The 21,788-nt window shown below is 42.8% G+C and overlaps 1 protein-coding gene across 2 annotated transcripts in view; it reads left to right on the top strand.

Annotated features, from left to right (window-relative positions):
* The first annotated feature begins 9,920 nt into the window (after positions 1 to 9,920).
* Positions 9,921 to 21,788, top strand: part of ARFGEF2 (ADP ribosylation factor guanine nucleotide exchange factor 2) — a 34,824-nt gene continuing 22,956 nt past the window's right edge. For both annotated transcript variants that reach the window (XR_009208355.1, XM_040079814.2), the window contains exons 1-9: positions 9,921 to 10,104; positions 16,597 to 16,627; positions 17,420 to 17,543; positions 18,272 to 18,418; positions 19,231 to 19,410; positions 19,806 to 20,118; positions 20,696 to 20,767; positions 21,018 to 21,166; positions 21,552 to 21,682. Coding sequence is in view for 1 of the 2 variants with exons in the window: in XM_040079814.2 (XP_039935748.1) it covers positions 9,966 to 10,104; positions 16,597 to 16,627; positions 17,420 to 17,543; positions 18,272 to 18,418; positions 19,231 to 19,410; positions 19,806 to 20,118; positions 20,696 to 20,767; positions 21,018 to 21,166; positions 21,552 to 21,682 (1,286 nt within the window). In the remaining variant the exon portion in view is untranslated. The remainder of the gene's footprint in view (positions 10,105 to 16,596; positions 16,628 to 17,419; positions 17,544 to 18,271; positions 18,419 to 19,230; positions 19,411 to 19,805; positions 20,119 to 20,695; positions 20,768 to 21,017; positions 21,167 to 21,551; positions 21,683 to 21,788) is intronic.

Genomic DNA, 21,788 nt, shown 5'->3' on the forward strand with positions numbered 1-21,788 from the left:
CATCCCGGTGGAGATTCTGCCAAATATCTTCATTCCCCCATAGAACACTGCCAGGCTTTTGCCAAACTACAAATATATATATATATATATAAAAATATATATAAAGGAAAAAGATTTCAAGAGAAAAATTTTAAAATGTTAATAATGTGAACTCCTAAGAGGCATAATAATAGAGACACTTATGGGATGTACTACCTTAAAAAGTAAACTTAGCAAAACTAAATGCAACAAATAATGTAATAATTTTCATCTTCCCCAGGCTAAACCAAAATACCTCTTGAAATTTTCTTATCTCAACATGGGCTTTTTTTTTTCCTTCTGATTTAACTGATCATTATTCAGATTTCTAAGTTTTCCATTCAGGAGTTAAGTGTTGGTAGTCTAACATATGCAATTGTCATCCCAAGACATGGGGAAATAAGATATTGACACGACTCAAAGTGTGCAGTTCTCATGGGTCTTGAGTAAAGCTGTGCAGTTGTCATGGCTCTCGTGATACCCCGCAGCAGCACTTTCTGCATCCTCATCAGTGACAAACGTTCCCCTCACTCGGAGTCAGTCTGAAACACGATTGTTCAAAAGAGAGCGAGTGGGAAAGGTCTTATCTCTCCCAGCGTGGGGGGTCCGAGGGAAAAGCCCCGAGGGGAGCGATGGGCCAGCGTGACTGTGGGCTCTGTGCGGGTCTCAGCGGCGCCGAGGAGCGCTCCGCGATGCGCGAGAGCACTGCAGAGCGGCTCTGGGACATGCACAGGGAAGCAGAATCTCCAGAAGGTGAGATTAGACTCTAAATTTACTGGGGTTTTTTTCAAGTTATTTACATTTAACCTTTCGGTTTCTTCTGAAAGTCACTACAGCATTTTCGTTTATTTGCACATTTTGTGTCCAGTTTATCTCTTTTTTTAAATCATCAAATGGTTTTCTTTCTGTTTGGGGCAAGAGGCAGGAAGCAAGCCTTTCTCTTAAAAGGTCCTAATTAAATAACCATACATCCTGTTAGGTGAAACCACCATCACCAAAGCTACACCCCCACCCTGTGGCTGAGAGAGAAAGTTGTTAGTTTGAAAGTTAATTCGCCATGTCAGTCTCCTGTGTTTTCCTCAAAAATCCTGTAATAATTTCGTTTCCGTAGCGAATGCTGAGACAGGAGCCCATCGCAGGGTCAGTAGGAAGTTACCGGAGCGATGCCTCCACCGCTGGAAGGTGAATGCCTTTTTGTCACCATGGTGTCCAAACTACATTGTTTCAAAGCACTCCTCTAGCTTTAGTGGCAGTATTGAAAGCATTACTGTAAGGATTTTTTTAAAAAAGGGATGTTACTTGTGACTGGAAAGATTAAAACAATAAGAAAGAAGGCTTCTGTTAAAAGTCAGATTTTTCACTCTTTTTTAGGAAGTGTTTTCTTTTGGCTGTAGGAAAATTCATTTTTGGCAAAGTCCAAATTATTGCAGACATATACATAATCCTTACTTTTGAATGGATATTCTATTAGTTGCTAGCATGGGGTTTTATTTTAAAGAAAAAGAATATGTAGTTAGCCAGCAAGCTCTTTTATTATTGAAGGGCTACTACATGATAACTGACTGAAACTCCACCTGAAAATACATTCCTTCTAGCTTGTTTTCTTTTCACTTAGCTTTAATTTTTTATATTTTTTAAAGGGAAGTAGTTAACAACTACTGCTCTGTTCTGAAGAGAATTTTTACTGCCAATATATGTTTTCAAGTGAGCACTTCAAACAAAAAAATGCTACTACTTTGTAAAACAGTCAGGGAGTCAATTACAAGGAGTCTGACATCAATTACCATGAATTCCAAGGTTTTTGTGAAGATGTATTTAATTTATATATGCTTGTAAGTTGTTTGCAGCTGTTAACGTTTTAATGTTTTCTCTCCCAGTAGCAGTAAGGTGGTAAGGTGCCAACATGGTATCACAATACCGAAGAAAATAAACATCCAAGCTATGTTCATCTGCATACTGGCTGTAGTCAGCCTCGAGGGTGAAAATGTTATTCACTCTTAGCCTGCTGAAGGCTCCCAGAAAGCCCTGGAAAGTTGTGTGAGATGTGACTGGCGCCCTATCTGCTGTAAAAGTGAGATCTAGAAATCCTGAGTGATTGTAGAGTTTGTTGTTTTATACTGCTATACCCTTTAGACTCAGCAAGACCTGATAGATCACACACCTGTTTTCCCCTCACTTTTTTCTTCTCCTTTAACCACTGCTGTTCCTTTCTAAAAAGCACTCTCTGTTCATCAGGCTTCCCAAAAGCATACTGTTCTGAACTTTGAAAAGTTAATAGATGCTAACTTTAGGAAATTTTGAAGCAAATCCCTATTTCTGGCTTATAAGAGAATTGCTGCTCATGCATAGTTTCAAAGTGATTTGATGACTAAGGCATATGGGGGAGGGCATTACATATTCTGCATGACTCTTTGTCTGTGAAGACAGTGTTTATACGATTTATATCACCAATTCTGTACATTTATTTGTTTTTGTGGTGCTAAATAAATTTCAGCCTCTCGTGCTTTGATTTATGAAATTGTTTACACAGCTTTTCAGTAGAATTTAGCACACCACAAATTCACAGTTTATTGAAGTTCTCTATGGTGAAAAGCACATGGACAGTAAGAAATGTCAGGTACAGTGTGCATCTAAGAGTGAAGGTACCTGAACTTTCCTCTCCTGTATTGATCTCCAGTTGGTCTTTGTGTGCATCTCCTTACGGCTGTGTTGAAAGTGTCACTGACCTGCAGAACCCTGTGTGCTGGCATGCCAGGGGAGCTGTCTGCACCTCCAGCTGAAGATGGCTCTCGAACAGGCAAGAGAACCTTCAGAGAAGCTTAAAGCTGGGCATGAGCTTTGCCTGGAACTGCACAGCAGCCAGTGAATGCTGCAGTAAGGCAGGTCAGCAGAGAGGGATTGCTCCTGTGAGCACAGATTCCCTGGTTCCAGATTGGGTGCACCATGTCCATGGGGCACCCTAAATTTACCATTTCAGTTCAGCATTTACTAGTCCACAGCCCTTTTCCCTAAACAATACAGAAATGCCCAAAGTCTCACAAGAAATCAGTAAGTTGGTTGAAATGTGGTCCCAAAGCAAATTTGGCACTCAAGCCTTGCATGTGACATATCTGGCTGAAGGTAGATGAAGAATTTCCTGAGCTAGAGGTTGTGTCTGGACCAGTGTTTTACTAGCCAACAATGGGCGTATTTCTCATTGAATCTTCCTTTGACACACATTTAGGCATTCAGCTTTTCCAGGATCCTTTAGCAGTTTGCTCCACATTTAATGGTTACTATATGAAAAAAAAAAAAAAAAAAAAAGCTTTAGACCTGATAATTTTCTTGGTTGCATCTTAGCTTCATTACTGCAAAAAATAGAGCTCAGCCACTGTCTATGCTTTACTCACCATTTAAAGATCTTGCAGACCTTTAGTTTATTCCCTCTCAGTGCTTTCCACACCAAGTTAAAACTCCTGTTAGACTCTCCTCGTATTGAAGCCATTTTGCATGGCTAACCATCTCTCTTGTACTTCCCTATACTTATATGAGCTCTATGATATGCTTTGAGAGACAGCAGTAAAAGGTTTGTGTGAGATATTAAAGAAGTCTCTGTGCCAGGGACCTGTTTAGGTTACAGTGATGGTCTGTGTGCTGCTTCCACAGAGGGTCTAACATGCTGCTGCTGAGCAGAGAATAAACCCTGGCTCCAGCACCTGTTTATTGAATGGCAGCAGCTAATTAAAATCCCAGCATTGCATCTGTAGATACACAGAATAATTCTAGAAACTTCAGTCAAAATGATGTAGTTAATAGAGATTTCCATGTGTGTGGCTAAAATCAGGTTCTGGCCTCTGTGCAGCAGACACAAATCACTTTTCACCTGCCCCTATATAATTCATTGCAGATAACTGATTTTGCTAAAGCCACTGCTGATTTATTCTAGCCAAGAGCTAATCTCTTTGATTTCTACAGATGATTAATCTTTAAGCAAGATATATGGAGGTAGTTTGCAGTGAGCCTTGCAGAAATAATTTCTTAGCTTCCCACTCTTCAGGAACCTAGACTGCCAGTGGAGCATTTGCATTTCTCTTTTTAACAACAGCCTAAAAATAGGTTTAAGATAAAGATGCATAGGTAACTTGACAGGAAAGTGACTTGGAACAAACAGAAGCTTAGAGTGAATATGGTGAACAAAGAAAAAGAATTGCTAGGAAGGGTTGGATGGAATTCTCTGTGATTAGACAATAATATATGGCACACGTAGTTAAGCTCTGAAAGCACTTAATTAGGCACACGGTGTGTGATAGAAGGACACAAGTATTACATCCACTTAAGAACAGGAAACTGAGATACATACATCTGAAGTGGCTGCCCAAGAATACTGTGAACACATGTAAAACAGACCCAGCTCAAAGGGGCTCCCATGATGTCACATGAGTCTCCAGTCAGCAATTCAGATTTTACCTGCGGCGTTGTTCAGCCACCTGTGAGTGCGATGAGACAGCAGTGCCCAAGGCTTGTGCTTCTCCTTGGCAGCCCCACTTATTTGAGAACTCTAATATCCTAGAGAAAACTGAAGGTTAACACTACCTCATGACCAAAAGGATTCAGGATTTGAGAAGAAAGAGGGAGATGCTATAAACTGTATCATGGCACCCACAGACAAGCTTTTGTAAAATGTTACATCAGTGTCTCACTTGGCAGAGGGGCAACACAATGAGAACAGAGAGTTGCAACCTTCCCAGAAGGTCAGGGGAGATGGACAAAACCATTAAACCATTAAAAATGTTCCTGGTATTGAACTCACTAATTAATTTGAAATGCAGATTATTTCCTTTTCATAGGTTTCAGATTTGTGTCAAATCCTAAACACTTATAACTGGGGAAGAAGCGTGTGTTATTTCAGCCATTCTGTAGTCAAGTCAAAACATTCAGTTTTGGAAGACACTCTGGGAGAAGGCTGTATTTGCTATTACTCACTCCTCTCATACCTCTTTTCTTTCCATTGTCTGATTCAATTCTTTTATCATATTTCCCCTCTTTTGCTCTTCCTCAATCACACCCACCTACTTAAAACTAATCACATACTAAAAAGTGCATAATTAGGTTTTCATTATGTTCTTTCCTGACATAATTTTTGATTATGTAATTAAGGGTTCTCAGTGAGCTCTTGAACTGGGAGAAGATTTTTGGTTTAATTAATCAAATGGTCCTTCTCAATTCAGGGTATTTTTAAGCAGTTTTGTTTTTAAGTCAGGTGCAGGAAGTGTTTCTATTATTCCTGACATAATGCTATATGATCTGATCTTTACCCTCTAAAGCCAACAGTGGAGAAGCATTGCCTTGACAGCAGGTTCAGGCGTATTTATTTAAAGAAAAGAAGATGCATCAAGCTTCTCTATGCTTGAAGCAGGATGACTTTTTTAATTTTGAAAATTCTGGTTTTTCTATTGCAAATTGGAAGTTTGTCAGATTTTGATTAAACAGTCAATTAAACTGGGGGGTTGTTCCAAGGTTTTTTTTCCAATATGAGACCATTTACAAGTTTGTAACTCCTTTCTTTCTTTTCTTTTCTTTTCTTTTCTTTTCTTTTCTTTTCTTTTCTTTTCTTTTCTTTTCTTTTCTTTTCTTTTCTTTTCTTTTCTTTTCTTTTCTTTTCTTTTCTTTTCTTTTCTTTTCTTTTCTTTTCTTTTCTTTTCTTTTTTTTTTTTTTTTTTTGACAGATTAACATTCTTACAAAATTTATTCATTTGGGGAAGTACAAAAAAAGGCTGCTGGAAGCTTTGCAGATTGTATGCAAATTAAGTATTTACCCTGAGCTAACAAAATCAAGCAAAGATTCATTCTCTGTATTTTGTTCTCTGGAAGTATATGGAGTAAAAACAACATGAACAATGGTGCTTGTTTTTGTTTTTGTTATAAATTGTTTCTTCCTGACTGCATTTGCATTATTTCCTCTGCCAGTGCATGGAACAGGAAAAGCCACCTACCTCTGTGTCAGCACAACAAATATACAGAAATTGTAATGAGAGGTGGAGGCTGGAATTATGTAGCTGGCTCAAAACTCGTGGTGTTCTCACAACTAAAGCTGGAAAGAATCTTCTGCGTGGAACAGAGAGTTGAAGATCAGAGAAAAGAATGTTTTATGGCATATAAATACACGTGGAATACATGGCATCCATCCACCTGCTCTTTTCTCCAGTTCTATTCTCTGCTTTTCCCAATGCACCTCAGTGATGTTGAAGATGTAGAGCACGATTTTGGGGCAAGGGATTGGCACTAGCTCAGCAGTGTGTCGCCTGCTGCCTTTCAGCTGCAGCGTGTGCTGAGGGGTTTGGTGAATGGTGCTCACCAAAGATCAGAGCACGCCTAAGGGGCTACAGGAGGAGAAGGTGCAAACATCACAGAACGTGCTGCTGCATCTCCTACGTCTTTGACACTCGGTGTTCCAAATGCGACTGTAGAGAGATGTGATTTCTGGCATTTATTGTCTGCACCTGCAATTTTGCTTGGACCTGCTTCTGCCAGGACAAGTGTAAAAAACACTCTAACTTGGTTTTGATTGAAAGGTGGGATTTTAACAAAATTATTCTGTGGGATGTGTCTGCTTTCTTTGGACAGGCTGCCAATCCTTTGAAATGTGAAAAATATGAAAACTGCAGATTTGGGGTATAGCCAAAGGATGTATTTCAGATATTTTATAAGAAAGTTCAAGTTCTCTTGTGAGAGAGAACGGCGAATCTGATCTGCCCTGATGGCTTTATAAGAAAAGAATTCAATTTGTATTTATTAAAATTGTATAAATCTCACATATTCCAAATACTGCTATTATTCTTTGTAGCTTACTTCAAGGTAAAATATTGGGCTAAAAGGTAAATCCCAGCAGTGAGCAGAAGCGCTGCAGTCGGGTGTGTGAGCCGGGCGGGCGCTGGCAGCAGTACAGGGCTGGCAGAGGTGCAGTGTTGGCAGTGGTGCAGGGCGGGCTGCAGCAATTCCTGCCTGTCCTGGGCCAGCTCAGGGGATAAACAGCTCCAGTGTGTCTCCTGCCAAGTGATTTTTCTTTTCCTCTCCTGACATTGCACGGTGCTGTTTGGATATATTGTCTGTCCTTTTTTCACATTACAGAGCTCCTCTGCGCAGAGTGCAAGTTCTGTGCGAGGCTGTTGGCAGTAAGATGGTCAGAAGACACAGAAGTTCCAAGTCTGGGATTTGAAGGAAATAGCGGGAATGAAAGGGAGGGCATTGTCTATAAACTTCATGCTAAAATGTCTTGCTAATACCACATGAATACTTGTATAATTACTCACCTAATAGTTACCTCCATTATACTGCGAGCAGTGGGAGAACGCTTTGCTATGTGGATTCATTGATTTCAGGGCATGCAGTGTCAAACTGGAAAAAATTAGAGAGCTGAGACAGTGAATCAAATGAGGACCCCCCTGGGAAATCCACTAGTAAGTACATTTATGGACAGCAGGAAAAGTGGCTGGAAGCCAGGCAGAATAAATAGAATCAGTCCTGAAGAAAACTATTAAAAATGGGCAGAAAAAGGGAAAACATCTTCTAGGCTAATGCTGAACTGAGAACTGAGCTACTGTACAGACCAGTGCTGGTTTTCCAAGAACTTTCCTGTCCATTCTGCATCTGTTTTTAGAGTGTGGTTTCCTTCCTGAAGCAAACTATGCAGCAATATGGCAGTGGGAAAGTGCTGCGAGGTTAATCCTGTCAGTCAGCACAGAGCACCTGGCCTCTGGGCAGAAATCCAGAGACGCTTCTTGCCAAGGAAGCAGCCTGCACAAGCTGTGAACTCTGTCCACCTGTTAGGCATTGTTTGCTCATGATTTATGTCTCGCACTACAGACGTATCCGCCACAATGAGCTATTTACAGCAGTTTAATAGTAATTCTTGTAATTGGCACTGAATCCACTGGCAAACACAAGCATACAGACACATGTATTTCTTCCCCCTGGTCTGCTTTCTCTCCCACTGGAAAGGCTTTCTTCCTTTGTTTGCCTGCAGCCAGTGACACACATCATGCAGCTATCTCTGCAGCACGGTGCTGTGCTCAGTAGCAGCATTGGACTGGGCTACATTGCTTTTGAATTAGCCAAATAACTCACATTCTTCCCTCAGAAAAATAGCTACTGCAATCTTAAAATATTTTGAGGAAAAGAATATTTGAAAACATGACTGATATCAACCCCATTATTCTTTCACTGCCTTTAGTTACACAATGATGACAGTGTAAGGAGAGTGCTGTGTGCTGAGCAGGCCTAATTAGACATTAGAATTGTTTGGTGATTGAGACGTTCTGTGGCCTGGGAGACGCTGAGACATTATGCCACGTGCTGGAAAGCCCAGGTGCATTTGGTGCTCAGGTGAAAGAAGCCCTTAGCTATAACCAAACTTCACCTAGGAGAGCATGCTGTTCAGCAGCTGTGTTCTTCATCTGCTGCTGGCAATCAGAGAGCTCACTCTAGCTGAGGCCTGGTACTGACTCCTTGAACTGATCCAAACCAGAACCTCAGCGTAGCTCTACACCCAGGAATTCAGATACTATATGATTTCAAAAACAGGGGTTTGCCTGATAGATTTTTTTAAATCTCCATTAAACCATCTGTTCAATCTATTTTCCAAAAACTAGACTGTATCCATTTGCTTCTCTCCTGAGAACTAATCTTGTCCCACAATAAAAACCCTAAAATCAGAACCGATAATTTGGCTGACAATACGTGAAGAGCTCTGCTGCTTAATTAGTTCTGAAATGCTGCTGACAGTAATTACAGCCTCCTTTTGTGTCAATAACTAAGTCAGCAACTCTCAAAAAAGATTTGTCTTATAGTTATGTCACTTCTGCATTACTGTAATTTCAGTGATAACAGCAGAATTACCCTAGTGTGCAGTAGTGTAAGTGAAAGGAGAATCACGTGTCCAGACTTGTACATTGGGGGTTGGGTTTGCAGTCACATTTCTGACTGGGAGCATATTTAGAAAATACCTATCTAAAAATACAAGCACTGGTCAGTTTTCCCAGGGAAATATTACTAAACTAATGCTTTGCTCAGGTGTTTGGAGCCTTTGTTAGTGGGCTTGGGGACAAAAATTGCAGTTCTTGACAAATTGACACTAATGGTTCATTAATGGCATTTTAAAGACTTTAGAGTCCTGCTGCTTGAGAAAAGGAAGCAAAACTGCAATCTAGAGAATCGAATGTGCTCCTGTATTCTTCATTAAATGAGGCCATCTGAATTTGAAGGAGACCTTTGTGGAACTTCATGGAAGAAGCAGCTGTGTGCTGTGATGGTTAACAGAGCGAGGAGGGTGTCGGTGGAGTAAATTCAGACTATTGCCACAGAGTGTGCTGGCTTTGGAGACCAGAACTGCATTTTGGCTGTGAGGTGCTTTACCACCTAGGCAAAAGGTAAAGGGAGAAGATACAATTTCATACAAGGTTACAAATGGAGGGTTAATTTCTGTGACTGAAAATTTAATTTTTAGTGAGTCCTCATTAATGTACAACTTTGGCTTTTTCACATGTGCTCCTTCTCCATACCTCGTTACAGGACTGTGTGAGAGTTAACACAAATAATGCGAATGACGATTCTTAGGTTAGAAGCATTATAAAACCGAGTATTCCACCAAGGCGACCTCCCGGTCAGAAACTTCCCGCTTCATTCCCTCAGCCCCTCGGCGCTCCCTCAGCCTTCTGCCCCGCCCCCAGCCCCCTTCTGCCCCGCCCCCAGCCCCCTTCTGCCCCGCCCACTTCCCCGCCCGTAGCTCCGCCCCATCGCGCGCGGCCCCGCGGCCCGGCCAGGGTCGACGAGTCACGTGACGGTGCCAACATGGCGGCGCCGTGGCGGCGGCGCGGCCGCTGAGGGAGGCGCGGCCTTTCCGGGTGGTGCCGCGGGCCCCGAGTGCCCGCCCGGCTCCTGCCCCTGGCCCCCGGCCCGCTCCCGGCCTCGTCATGCAGCCACCGGCTCGCGAGCAGGACGCCCGCACTAAGAGCATGTTCGTGTCGCGGGCCCTGGAGAAGATCCTGGCCGAGAAGGAGGCGAAGCGGCCCCCGCACGGGCAGCTGCGGACCGCCTGCCAGGTGGCGCTGGGTGAGTCGGCCCGGCCCGGCCCGCACGGGGCACGGCGGCGGAAGGGGCCCGGCCCTCCGACACGTCCCCTTCGCCTGGCGGCCCGGCAGGGTGCGGGAGGTCCTCTCGGGACTTGGGAGCGGAGGAAGAGTTCTCTCTCCAGGACAGGAGGGGAAAGCCCCCAAATGCCTGTTTTATTAAGTTCTGGTCTCGGTGTGAAACAGGAGGGACCTGGTCTTAACGCTTCGGTTTTGAGAAAGTGAATTGTAGCTTTTAGACTAGGAAACAAGAGTTTTTAAAGCCTTCAACTTACGGAGTCCCAGAGCTTCTCGTTATGTTAAGTCTGACCTCTAATCTCCAGGTCGTGTTCCGTCTGGCCAAGGACTGTTAGCATTGCGGCCAAGTACACGTAATATCTGTGATGTTTTCAGAGCTGAAAGCACTTTTTGTGAAGTTCGTGGGCTGGTCCTGAAATCTGCAAGTACAAAGCTTATGTAAAGGTCTCTGTGTTAAAAGTTCTGACAAGATACAGTGCGCCACAATTCTGCAGCCGGGGTTCTCTGTGGCCCTTTCTTAATTTGCAAAAGTGACATGTCTCAGTTTTGGTTGCTTCCCATCAATATTTTCCTTTGAATTGGGAACATTTAGTGTATCCAAGACAGAGGAAACGGCAGGTTGGGTATGTAAGGGGGCTGGGCACGTGCAAGTTCTGTCCCAGGCAGAGTGAGAGTGAGCTCAAAGGAATGCTGTCATTTTTATCTTCCTCCCTGCAGTCTTTACTGCCAGGAGATCTGTAGGAGCTACCTGTAGTGACAGTATATCCAGAGAAGGACAACCAGATAGAAGGGTATTTTAATTATTTAAAGTTGAAATTGTGAGCAAGAGAAGGGCCCAGCAGTTAAAGACTGCTTTTCCTAAAGAATTCCTTTTCCTGATCTCTTCCCCAACTGCCCCCACATGCACTGACCCCATTTACAGGACTGAGAACCTGTTCTGCTGCTATGTAAATGTATTTAGAGGCTGAGAAAGGGAACTTCCTTGTAAGATGCCTAGTGAAGATCAGTGTTTGCTAAGGCATTGCAGTCAATGATTTTGGGAGGAGTGTTGTGCAATAGCCCCTGCTGGCACCTGCCCCTTAGGTCTGCCATTGCCATGCCTGTGTGTTCTAAGGTACAGTATGTTGGAGGGGAGCTACTGCTTATGATGGTGGACATTTCTTCCCTAAACTTGCTTTGAAAAAGAGTCCGTGGGCTTTCCTGGACTAAAGCAGAGTTCAGCATAAAGAGATAACCTTCTGCTGATCAACACTAGGGGCCTGGATGAATGTATGGGAGGATCTCTGTTACGTCTGGTGAATATTATTTGATCATTTTGGGTTGCCAACAGGAATGGGGTTTATTTTATTTACATGTGATTCCCACCCCCCCCCCCCCAAACTTTTATTCTACTTTGATTAAGCCTTTTTTTTTTTTTAGCTTGAGTGAAAAAGTTTTATTTCCATGTACTTAATTTTAATTAAGCTTATACTTTGTATTAACTAAGGCTGTGATAGTTCCAAAAGTGTCAATTTTCAAGCTCTGTGCAATAGTAAATATGGGAGGAAATGTGGGAAGAATGTTACTGGCAGCCTGAAGAATTCTGGCCAAATTTTGTAACCTACACAAGCTGTCATGGATGGAAGAAGCTTCAATGTTGTGAATAATAATAAAACATCCAGTTAACACTGAATAAAAGTAATTCTGTTTGGAAGAAATGTCAGCTGTTGTCTGCCCTGCTTTTCTCCAAGTTACACTGTGAATAATCCATTTCTGCTTCTTTCTAAATCCCTCTTGCTGTGCAGTCTTCTCCATGCAGCGGTGTTTTTATTGGAGCCTTGTGGCATTGTACCAGTTACAAACCTGGCTGCACAGGCATGGAGCGTGTGTAGATGATATCTGCTCCTGGGAATAAGGAAGTCTAAGATGAATTATTTTTTTCCAAACAGAGATAAACTGATGTATTTTACAGCTGCCTAATAGAAATTAACCTGTTTTTCTGCTGTGGTGTTACTGCAGTAATGTTTCTATTACTTACCTATGCTTTACATTTGTTGTTTGATGAGAAAGAAGTTTCTAACTGTGGGAGTGATGCTCTTGTTTTCTTACATAAGTTCTGTATTACATCTAACTCCTGAGGATTTAGGTAAATTACTGCTGTGAATATTGCTGTCTCTCTTGTGTAGGAAATAACAGGTATTCTTTAATTCTAATTTTAATCTGCTTTAATTGTTCTAAATTTAAACTCCTCTTACCCTTTTTTCTCTGTTCAGTCCTTTCAGTGGACTGATACTGATCAGTTTTGGGCTGCCAAATACACATGACCTTGTAGAAATCAGAAGTAACATAGGTGCAAGTAGGACAGAAATACAAGAAGCGTGCAGGAAAAGGAACAAAACCATTTTGCAGTGGTGTTTTTTTTAAGTTTTGGGGTTTTTGTCTCTTTCCACCCCTTCCTTTGAAATACACAGCGTTAATGTCAAGTAAGCAGAGTTTGAATAGATTCCTTCATTCAGTCTTTTGCTTTATCAGGTTGTCTCCTGTAGTTGTAGTGCCAGTAAATCCCAGAAGAGATTGGCAGAAATGGAGGGTTTTAAACAGAGAAGCTGTTTTGCTCTGTTTTAGAACACTGTGTTTTAAAGAAAATTTGTTTTCAACAGATCATTGTATTGTATAAATATCGTTGATTAATAAGCATTTACATTTACATGAAGCTCCAGGTACCTATGATTCTTAGTAAATCTACTGAAATTGTCCTGAAAATTTGCAGTGAAATACTGACAGTCGGTATCACAGCCGTTCATATTAGACTGATGCTAATTGTACACCTGGGTCACTCACATAAACTATTACTCCTGCCCTACTGGGGCTGTTTTTAATGACATACTGTGCAGCCGCCCTGGTTCTGAGGCCTTCTTTGATAGCCTGGGCAGCTCCACATACATATCTTCCTTCAAGCTTTGGAAACAACAGGATTTGTTTAGTTACCTTGTTAACAAGTTAAAATATTTTCAACGGTGCTTTCACTTAGGAGTCTGGTTGTGCGTTTAGGAAGTCTTTTTGTGTAAAGGACGAATGGCCAAAATTAGTTGTTTTTCCTAGTTTGGCCTCTTGGCCAGTGTGCTCAGAGAACGCTGGGGCACTGTGCTCTGGTGTCCCGCCCTTCCCTGCAGGGCTGGATACAGGCGCCTGTGATCGATGCCTGCTGGCCTTTGCCAGGGCTCGGGCAATGGCTCGGCCGTGCTGGGCTGGGGAGGGAAGCTCGGGCTGCTCCTCCTCGTGTTTGCGCTGGCACTGCTGCCTGCTGCTGCACGGGCTGCGGAGGGGCATGGCCCATGTCCTTGTGCCAGCACAAGCCATTTTCTGCACAGGAGCTCGCTTGCTGCCACTGGCACAAACCTGAGTCTACGGCCACAGGGTGGGCATCGAGTTGCAGGCAGTCGACAAATATCCTCTGTTTTAATGTGTCATTTTCAATACAAGTGAACTGAACTCATCCCTCTGCTGCAGAAAGGCAGCTACTCAGTGTGAGCTTCATTCTGCTTTTATGGCCAGAAGCTCTGGAAGAAATTGCTGCCAGGCCATTCTTGTTCCAGTTCTGTTGCCTGGTAGGAATGCTGCAGGACTTTCTTTAGGTGGGCAGCACAGGGGTTGAAGATGTTTCTGGCTGAAGCAGATGCCGTGGGAGAGACAGGGAGCTCTGGTACCTGAAGCACCAAGTGAGGGGTCAGCATTGTGCTTTGGTCGACCAGATGTTGACCAAAACTGGGACTGTGTTCTGTAGCTGTGGAAGGGAGTTGAACTGTGCCCCTTACTCCTGTGACTGGAGAAAAACAGGACCGGTGGTGGGCGGTTTCTGGAAACTGCCAGTGTCTGGTTGGGGTCTCGCAAGCTGTTCCTGGCAGCAGACTTCAATTAGGCAACTATTTCTGTTTCACTCGCTTGTGATGGTCAGACTACCAAATGAGTACTTCAGACTTGAAGGTTTTCAAACTGTTTTGATGCAATCAGTAGCAGAAGTATGTCTGTAGCTTCCTTTTGTCCTTTCATTTATTCTTTTCTGCCAGCATTTTCTGTTATGATACTGTCATGGTGAAGACGTTTTCGTATGGCTTTAGAAAAGCTTTTATTATAATAAAATTGTGGGGAGCTTGGTTAGATTTTTTTGTTGTTGTTGTTTCTATGGTTCTTCTGAGAGTTAAACTGTTGTTGCTCTAATATGGGATGTTATTCTTGCATTATTTTTCCAGTGCAAGATCTAAGACAAGTATCAGTAAAGATAGGCACGATCATGTCTCCTTAAGGCTATAATCTTTGTGAAGGTTCAGTTCAACATCTTTTTTACTCTGCAAAACAATCAGTATGGGGGGAAATGATCTCCTTGAAAGAAAGAAAAACTTAGTGAAGTTTTAGCTTAGAAAAATTTCTTCATTAAGAAGAAGCTCTGTACACCTCAGTTCTACAGGGTGTCTGGAGTACAGCATTAATTGAGTTTTTGCTGGCCTTGGCATCCCGCTGTACTTGGGGTTCTAGGTGTAGCTAAAATACGCCTTTCTCTGCCAAGACCTGGAGGCAGGACTAAGCGTTCTGAAGGTGTGAACTACCCAGAAGACTCTGTGTTTTAAGCAGCCAGTTTCTGCGTGCTACGGGAATGGGCTGTGCTGAGAACAAGGCAGAACAAAACAAGGACACAACACATTGGTGGGTCACATATGCTGTTCTCAGTAGCTCTTTGGATCATAATATGGTGTTAAAGACAGGAAAAGTAATTTAATCAAAAGGCCTGAATTGAAATTGTGCTGAACTGAATTTCTGACTAGTCACCTTGCCGGTAGGCCAGCTGGATCCTGGAATGAAAAACACAGTGGTTGAAGAAGTGTTGCTGTGTAAGATTTATATTGTCTGTTTGGCACAGAATACCTTGGTCATTTTTTACCAACAGCCTCCATTCTGTTGTCTTCTCTCCAGTTGAAGCCTAAAGCATCAGGGGATGGTGGTGCTGGGTTTGTGCTCTCACAGAGCTGCAAAGTTCCTACTGATCCTGAAGCCCCTAGGCCCTGGTGCTGAGTGCTGGTCTTGGCTTCTGCAGGGCCGGCAAGTGACAACTGCTCTTTAAAGCTGCTGGATGTGGTTGTTTGTGTGGTGTGCTCGAGGAGAGCTGGGGACACTGTGCACCCAGGACTCTTCCATTTTTCTGGTGTCTCTTTGGCTGACTCTGGTGTGGATAACAAGACTTCAGTTGTGTAGCATGATTGTGTGCTATGAGAACTGACGGATGTCGGACTGATGCTCATTAACGAGCGGATATGGCAGAGAGAATAATCCTGGATGGAGCTCATCACTCACAGATTATATTTACACAGGTTTTTGCTATGTCCTACTTCCATTTTCTCTGTCCAGTGTGGGTAGTAATTTTACAAAATCAGTACATGCTGCGAGGATTAATTCCTGTGCCGTTCACTGACAAGCAGGCCTGTACAAAACCCTTTAATCTGTGTTTGCTGCAATCCTTGTTCCCTAGTGTGATTTGTGTATTGATTCTCCTGAAACAGAGGAAACTCCTGAGGTTCACAGACCGCACTGAAATCACCTGAGCTGTGGACATCTGATCACAAACAATGGTGCCTCTCCAGAGTTGGGGAGAGCAAGTATTGAATGAATGATCATTTTTTAATACCTCAATTGAAACAAGATTTGTAAGCATGGTGATTTGCAGAGTGAGGGTAGTTTGCAGCATGTGCTGTAGGGTGGGATGGAAGGTTCCACTGGCGTTACAGATGGTGCAGTTTTGCAGCCTTACTGTGGCTGCTGGTTTAGATGTGGATTTGTCAGTGCTCACAGTGGGTGCTTATGCTGGTCCCTATTGTGCATTGTGGTGATACCTTAGAAATCCATGAAAAGCCTTACCAGGATCTTTGGGATCTGCTACTGTATACAGGAGAAATGAGAAGGGAACTTTCTTATCCCCAGTATTTAGTTTTATGAAAAGCTCTTTAAAAGTGGATTAAAAAAAAAATAAAAATCTGCTGGCGAAAGGACAGAGTGCATTTGATATTTCCTATCTCCTGGGAGCTCGTCCAGCTGATTCCTGCTGTAAGGCTCAAGACAAGCGGGCTGGCTGGCACTGCAGGAAATGGGAAGGTTGGATGCATTAAACTCATGGTTTATGCACTAGCTTAAAGGCTTCTGCAGGTCTGAGTGCTCTGTGATGTGGACTTACACTTGAATAAAAGTTGCATACTATGCCTGAGTGCTCTAAAGATACCTTTTGCTGAGAATGTTTGGAAGAAGCATCTTTTAAAACGTGAAATTGGAGAGATAGACTTTTCAATAACTGGTGAAACTGATCTTTGAAGCTGAGGTGTTACAGAGATGGAGTAGCAAATACCAAAGTGCAAAATTGGATTTAAACAACTTTGCTTTATTACTGTGTTATTGATAATGATAACTAAGGCTTGAATTTTTTTCTCTTTTCCAGATGAAATAAAAAGTGAGCTGGAAAAGCAAAGGTAAATTATTAATTGCTCTAAACATTGTGAGAAAAGAACAAATGGAATAATTTTGTGGAAGTGTAAGAGTGTATATACATTACAGCAATGAGTTTGTGAATACCCACCCTTCTGCCAAGAACATGTGGCCTGGCCTGTGTGTTTCACTTACACAATGTTTGTGGCTGTGGGTACTCAAGCCATAACTGCCTATGAATTTCGCCAGGAAAAAATTGCAAAATTTCTAAAAGGTGCCGGTTTTTTTTTTGCTTCCTCTTATTGGACTCGGTAGCCTGATAGGAATCATGGGGAGCAGTACATGCCTCTGTTTGATAGCATGTGCTCTTTATTACCTAGATAAAGAGTACCAATTTAAATATTACTTTAAAATTTTTTCAAAAGCTTTCCAGCACTGTGCTGTGATTGAAAATGAATGGGTCTCCAAATGTGTTACTGTTTGCTTAGTGTTCTGTTTATGGGCACTGTTTAATCCATTTTGGATAACATATCATATCATTGTGTAGGAGTTTTCCAATATTTCAGATAGTGGGACAGTGTTGGAGTATAGTAAGGGAAGAGTTAAGCTGAAGAAGATATGAAGAAGATCAGATAGAATATAAATAAATGTAAACTAGGTTTTGTGTGAAAATAAAAGAAGGTCTATCTTTGTTTAAGAAAGTATATGCAAGAAAGCTGCAGTACATTTGTATGCTGCTATGCATTATTTAGCTTTAAATTTACAAAAAGGAGAAAGCATAGCTTGCTGTGATATATGTGTTTAGAAAAATTAATAACTCTTCTTATCTGACCTAGAGAAGGCACTGCTGCTCCACCAAAAGCAAATTTCATTGAAGCAGATAAATATTTCCTTCCATTTGAGCTGGCCTGCCAGTCGAAGTCTCCACGCATCGTCAGTACTTCCCTGGATTGTTTACAGGTGTGTGTTGTGGTTAAGCTTGGTCAGAGCAAGTTGGAGAAAGCTGCAGTGCCCAGCTCCGGCAGGCAGCTCCCGCGGCGAGGAGCGGCTCTGCCTGGGCACCCTCAGCTGGGCACAGGGCACTGGGCACACTCAGCCAGGCACTGGGCACACTCGGCCAGGCACTGAGCACTGGGCACTGGGCACACTCAGCCAGGCACTGAGCACTGGGCACTGGGCACACTCAGCCAGGCACTGAGCACTGGGCACACTCAGCCAGGCACTGGGCACTGGGCACACTCAGCCAGGCACTGGGCACAGGGCACTGGGCACCGGGAGGAGTGTGGCTGCCCTGCTGTAGCCCCTTTGCAGGGCTGGGGGATCCTTACACCAGCCAGTAAAGGTGCTTTGTCTGCGCTGCTCCACAAGGAGTGTTACCTTGGGGTTCCTTGTGGTGCTGATGTGACAGAGGAGGTCACACTCTGCAAAAGACTGCTGTTGAAAAAATTTTCTCTGGTTATGGTATGAAGAAATGACCTGGGTAAAAGAAGCTTCTGTGTCGTGCTAAAATCTTTGTCCACATATAAGAGCAGTCAAAGTATTTGGTGGCCAGGCTATAGATGGTGTTAAATATTTGGGTTAAAACTGGTTAAGTGAGGTATGCTACCTAAACATGCCTTTTTATGCTGTGCTAAACTGTGTTTTTCTTAACAGTGTGTGGTCATCTAAGCTGCTTTCTTTCTGTCTAGAAACTCATTGCATATGGGCATATCACTGGCAATGCTCCGGACAGCGGAGCTCCTGGGAAACGACTGATCGACCGAATAGTGGAAACCATTTGCAATTGCTTTCAGGGTCCTCAAACAGATGAAGGAGTACAGCTGCAGATAATTAAGGTATTTTATTTGATTTATTTTGGTGCAACATTAACTTGCTTTCTCTCTCTTTCACTTTGTAACTGGAAAAAAAATAAAGGAGAAATATTACTGAGGGCGCAGTTACTCCATTTCCTACATTGTCCCATGTGTCACTGCATTCAGGGAGGCTGACAACAGGGCAGAATTGGTGAGGAAAATATACTTCCTCTTGGGAAAGCAGAATGTAAGGGAATTTATAACATTTTTACAAATGTTTGTCCTTTCTGAGATATGCCACCTTTCAGGCAGCTTGGAGCTCCTCTTAGAGGCTTACAGTGCACACCTCCAAATTGCTTTCAGCCCTGAGAGCAGGCCCTGCAACTGGGATGCAGTGCCATGGAAAGCTGCTCAAGCCCATCTGCTCCCCTGGCAGTTTTTCCAGACAGCTGCCAGTTTATGTTCTCAACAAGGCATGGTAATATCCATCAGTGGTGTGTGTTCCGGCTCTGAAATCTACTGAGGCTGGAAGCTGGTGAACCTTCTAGTAATCCAACTTGATGTTAGTGTAGGCCAGTTGGTTCTTGTGTGGAAATGAAGCTATGGAATATAGTAGCTTCAGTTTGGAGGTGGAGTGTCTCCCTTGGTGGAAAAGGAGAAAAGACCCTCTAAGAACAGCTCATGAGAGAACAGAGATGTGGAAGTCCTTTTAAACTTCTTTGATTTGAAATGTTGTTGCTTGTAAAGTCTTAAAACCAGTGATTATTCTGGAAGACATGCATGAAGAAGAGCATGAAGAACATTGCTGCCTTCTTGCTTAGGTTTCATTTTTACTGTATTATGGACTTTTCTAGGCTCTTCTCACTGCAGTAACATCTCCTTATATAGAAATTCATGAAGGAACAATTCTTCAAACTGTTAGAACCTGCTACAACATCTATCTGGCCAGTAAAAATCTTATTAACCAGACAACTGCCAAAGCTACACTGACACAGATGTTAAATGTCATTTTTACACGGATGGAAAATCAAGCTGTAAGTATCAATTGTTTTTCTCTCATCTCAAATGTTTAGGCTTGCAAATGACTGAAAACTTTATTATTCTTGTTTCTGATGCATCTTTCATTGTAGTTGCATATCTGTTGACTGTCACGTTAGAAAACCTGCAGTGAGGCATACTAACTGATTTGAAAATAAAAGGTGATGTGCATTGCTGATAACAAGGTTTCACACCGTAGCTTCTGCCAAATGGCATTGGATAAACAAATTATGCTTTTCAAATAAATTTGAAAGGTAACTTTTAAATCTTATGGGCCAAGTTTCACTCTTTCCTGGTAAGACATGAATTCACAAAGGATCATCAGTCAGAGACAGGATTTCCCTCAGTGTATTTTGTGCTTGGATGAACCTTTCCATATGTGTTTTTCAAGCTGCAGGAGTCCAGAGAAGCAGAGCGAGCGCAGAAGACGCAGTCCCCCGCGGTGGCAGGGCCACGGTCCCCACGGCCGGGGCAGCGGCAGCACAGCCCCTGGGGAGGCAGAGCTGGCACCGCCGGCACCGTGCTGGCCAACGGGGAGGCCAGCCACAGGGAGCCTGGCATTGGAGAGCCTGGGCACGGAGAGGCCAACCACAGAGAGGCCAGGCACGGGGAGCCTGGCATTGGAGAGCCCGGGCACGGGGAGCCTGGCATTGGAGAGCCTGGGCACAGCGAGCTGCCACGGGCCCCCGCCCTGCCAGCAGCAGGTGAGCACAGCACGGGCTCTGTTGCTTTCACTCACAGTTGTCTGTTGCAAAGTCCTCTTGGAGGCCGCTTGGAGGAGCGGCGATGGGGCTCCCTTGGCTCTCAGATTTTCAGAGTGTGCTGCTATCCTCAGCTGCAGAAAGATTCCTGTACTCCCTAGGATTCCAGTTAAATGTGTGTGCTTTATCTATAGAGCATTATAATGGAATTTGACCTGAACAGGTTGATAAAGGGTAAGGAAAGGAAGAGAATTGTCATGGTGTGTGGGAAATGACAGAACCGCTCTCAGGTGATTGAACTCCAGTGGTAAAAATGGTGCTTATTACAAAGACCGTGTCATCAGCACATACTGCATCCAAATTAGGAATGTTTGTAACATTTGAGAAATAAAAATGACAAAATAACTGCATTAAAAATATTAGTGCCTTGATTCAAACAACATAAATAACATCAATGGGTATTTTTGAATGCGGAGGAAAACGGATAAATTTTTATGCTTCTGCCTCTGTCATGTTTTTCCTTTTAATCCTCTTCCTAAACAAAAATACTAAATTAAAAATTACTTTTGTGTTTCATTAGAAGAAACAATTGATGGAGGAAAGGAAATGGTTCAAGGCATTTTGGAAGATGTGGTGGAGTCAGCTGTGAAAGGTAGTGAAGTCTTCTAAAGTAAAATAGTTGCATATGTATTGAATATAGAAGCATGAAAGTAAAATTTTTGTTACTAAGTATCTTGTCAAGCGAGAACAGCTTTTGATTGTATCACAATAATCTTTTGCTGAAAGCTGAGAAACTTTCTCATTTACCAGTGCTACTTCTGTGCCGCTCAGAGCTTCACAAAGTCACAGGATAGAAAACTTTCCATGTGTGATTTTAATAATTTTTCCTTTTTCCCCTTTAGTGGCTGAAGAAAAGCAGGTAATAGAACCTGTCAAGGCTCTGCCTGCAGTAGAGACTGCAGATACTCTTCTTTCTGGCTCTAGCAGTGAAAATGTACAAACAAATGGGATTTCAGATGATGGACAGTCTGTTTCCTCCACTGATAATCTGGTAAATAACTGCTCTGGTTGCCAATATACATCTGTGAAAGAAGAAATATTTTGTGACAGCTAATAGAGTGGGATTTGGTGGAAGAAAGGAACAGAAACTCTGATGTGTGTATCCTGCTCGGGTTCAAAAAGGAAGCAGCAGCTGCAATTTAGGCATATATTGAAAATACCTGTGCTAAAATTGGTTATAATATTAGTTGTATTTTAATGCAGAGGGGAGACAGAGATAAAGGGTCAGTCAACATGTGTGAAAAGATCCAGATCCCTTGTAATCCTGTTTAGGTTTAGTTTAAACTGTAGCTGATTGTCAGAGGAGCTGTGGGATCACCTAACTGCTCTCTTTCCTTGTCTCACTGAGGGTCTGTGTTGTGTTTCTTCCTCTCAAGGAAACAGATGTATCTGGACATCAAGCTGCTTCCAGATTTTCCCATGTTCTACAAAAGGATGCCTTCCTTGTGTTCAGGTCATTGTGCAAGCTCTCCATGAAGCCGTTGGGGGAAGGACCACCAGATCCCAAGTAATGAGACTGTGTTTATTGTTCTGTCCTCTCCTGGTAGCTTTTGCACTTGGTTAAGTAGCTGCTGTATACTTAAGCAGGTGTTCAAAATCCACTTGTCAGGCCC

This window comes from Hirundo rustica, chromosome 16, assembly GCF_015227805.2.
Source record: "Hirundo rustica isolate bHirRus1 chromosome 16, bHirRus1.pri.v3, whole genome shotgun sequence".
NCBI lineage: Eukaryota > Metazoa > Chordata > Aves > Passeriformes > Hirundinidae > Hirundo > Hirundo rustica.